Source organism: Emys orbicularis, chromosome 13 (assembly GCF_028017835.1).
Source record: "Emys orbicularis isolate rEmyOrb1 chromosome 13, rEmyOrb1.hap1, whole genome shotgun sequence".
Classification (NCBI taxonomy): Eukaryota; Metazoa; Chordata; order Testudines; family Emydidae; genus Emys; species Emys orbicularis.
Window position 1 is genome coordinate 14,500,382 of NC_088695.1, and position 2,209 is coordinate 14,502,590.

At 41.8% G+C, this 2,209-nt stretch overlaps 1 protein-coding gene across 1 annotated transcript; it reads left to right on the plus strand.

The window, feature by feature from the left end:
- Positions 1-882: 882 nt before the first annotated feature.
- LOC135887780 (olfactory receptor 5G9-like) lies at positions 883-1,821 on the plus strand. Its single transcript, XM_065415536.1, has one exon. The coding sequence runs from the start codon at positions 883-885 to the stop codon at positions 1,819-1,821; it is 939 nt and encodes a 312-aa protein (XP_065271608.1).
- The last annotated feature ends 388 nt before the right edge of the window (positions 1,822-2,209 follow it).

A 2,209-nucleotide genomic window follows, 5' to 3' on the forward strand; every position in this document is an offset into this window, starting at 1 on the left:
GCAGAACAATGAATCAAAAGTCTCATTGAGTCAGAGTTTAAATGATTTAGAAACAAAAGTCCCATTAATTTTCTATAAGGCCCCTCTTTTCAAAATTATGTCACTGTGCCGAGGGAATGTTTGCTTGTCACATTCATTTCTTCTTCTTCTTCTTGAAAAATCCTAATGATTTTAATAGGTAAGAATCCAATTATATACTACAGATATTAAATCATGTTTCCAACAAAATAGTCTGGAACAAGTGACAGAAAGTAATAGAGAAGGAAATTCTTTTTATATATTTGGCAACATGCCCAGCTATTGTAAATTGGCCATAGTTTCATTAGAGGCAATCTGCCAGTTCCCATGCTGGTGTACCTCAGTTGTAGCTCTGCTGAAGTCACAAGGCCAGAGAGAGAGAGAGAGAGAGAGACTGTATAGCCTGGTGGTTAGAAACCTATCCCAGATGTAGTAGACCAAGTATCCAGTAACCCTGTTCTGCTTCCTCTCTAATATTTTAGCTAGATTGCATCAGCTTAAAGAGGATAGACTTAGGGAGCCCCAAATCAGCCTGTCTGCTAGTTCAAGCTGAACAGGTCTTTTGTGAACAGCAATGGGGCCAGATTCTGCAATTTAGGCAGCTAAATTGGCAGTTAAGTGCCCAAGTCCTTTTGTGTATCCAACATGTTTTGTCTATTTAAAACACACAAAATATATCTCGCTTCTCTGTTTCTCTCTCTCTGAATTTACTATACTTATAATACACATTGTACAGCCTGGACTAGGGCTCTCTTTACATTCATGCTATTGATCAGATTAACTTCATATGCTGTTTCAATTTACTTTTATTATAAATGTTAATCTGTTTCCTCTTGTCTTCCAGGTTACAGTTTTCCTGAATAAATGCCAATGAAAAATCAAACCACACTGACTGAATTTATTCTCCTGGGACTTTCCAGTGACCCACAGTTGCAGATTTTCCTCTTCTTGGTGTTTTTAGTTATTTACCTAATCACTCTGGCTGGTAACATAGTGATCATGGTGGTGATAAGGGCTGATTCTCACCTTCACACTCCTATGTACTTCTTCCTCTTCCATTTATCCTTTGTTGATATCTGCTGTTCCTCAGTCACGGTGCCTAACATGCTGAGGAACTTCCTAGCAGCACACAAAACTATTTCTGTCAATGGCTGCATTGCTCAGATGTTCTTCATCCTCCTCTCAGGTGGTGCTGAAATTCTCATTCTCTCAGCCATGGCTTATGACCGCTACGCTGCCATCTGTGACCCATTGCGTTACATGGAGAGAATGAGCAAAGGGATCTGTGTTCAGCTGGTGAGTGGTGCATGGGCAATAAGTTTAGTCCATGCCCTGCTTAACACTGTTTTTACCTTCAAGTTGCATTTCTGTGGGCCCAATCAAATCAGCCATTTCAGCTGTGAGCTCCCTCCTCTGTTACAATTGTCCTGCACTGACACCCTCACCAATCAAGTGGTGCTTCTTACTTCTGTTGTGATATTTGCATCAAGTGCCTTCCTCCTCACCCTGATCTCCTACATTCACATTATCTCCACCATCCTGAGAATACGCTGTGCAGAGGGCAGGCGTAAAGCCTTCTCCACCTGCAGCTCCCACCTGATTGTGGTTGGCTTATTCTACCTGACAGGTTTTCTCCAGTACACAAAGCCCAGCTCGGTCTCCTCTGTGGTGCTGGATGAAATATTCTCCATCGAGTACTGCATCTTGACTCCCATGTTAAACCCTATCATCTACAGCCTGAAAAACAAGGAGGTGAAAACAGCTGTAGGGAAAATGTTAGGGAAATTCAAATTTCTCAAGTAGTGTCAATCTTATTTTAAAAAAAAAGTACACAGAACTGTGGATAACGTGTGTTTGGGAGATTCTCTGTTCAGGTATCTGACACTTTGGGCTAAAGCCTCAGCTGATCTAAATCAGTGTGGCTCCATTGAACTCAGCAGGCCACATCCCCATTGGGTAGAAGAGACACTGGAGCAAAAGGGACAGGATCCTGGGTCTCCATCTAGGGTGAGTGCTAGAAGCACCACGATCTAGAGCCATTCATGCACTCTCTCTCTCTCTTTGGGCCAATATCTCCTTTAATCTGACCCACTGACTTCTATGGAGCTATGGCCAATTTATACCACTTTGAGGATCTGGCCAGTTCTATGAAAAGAATATCTTTGTCTATTGCATTGTGTAGTTTTTCTAG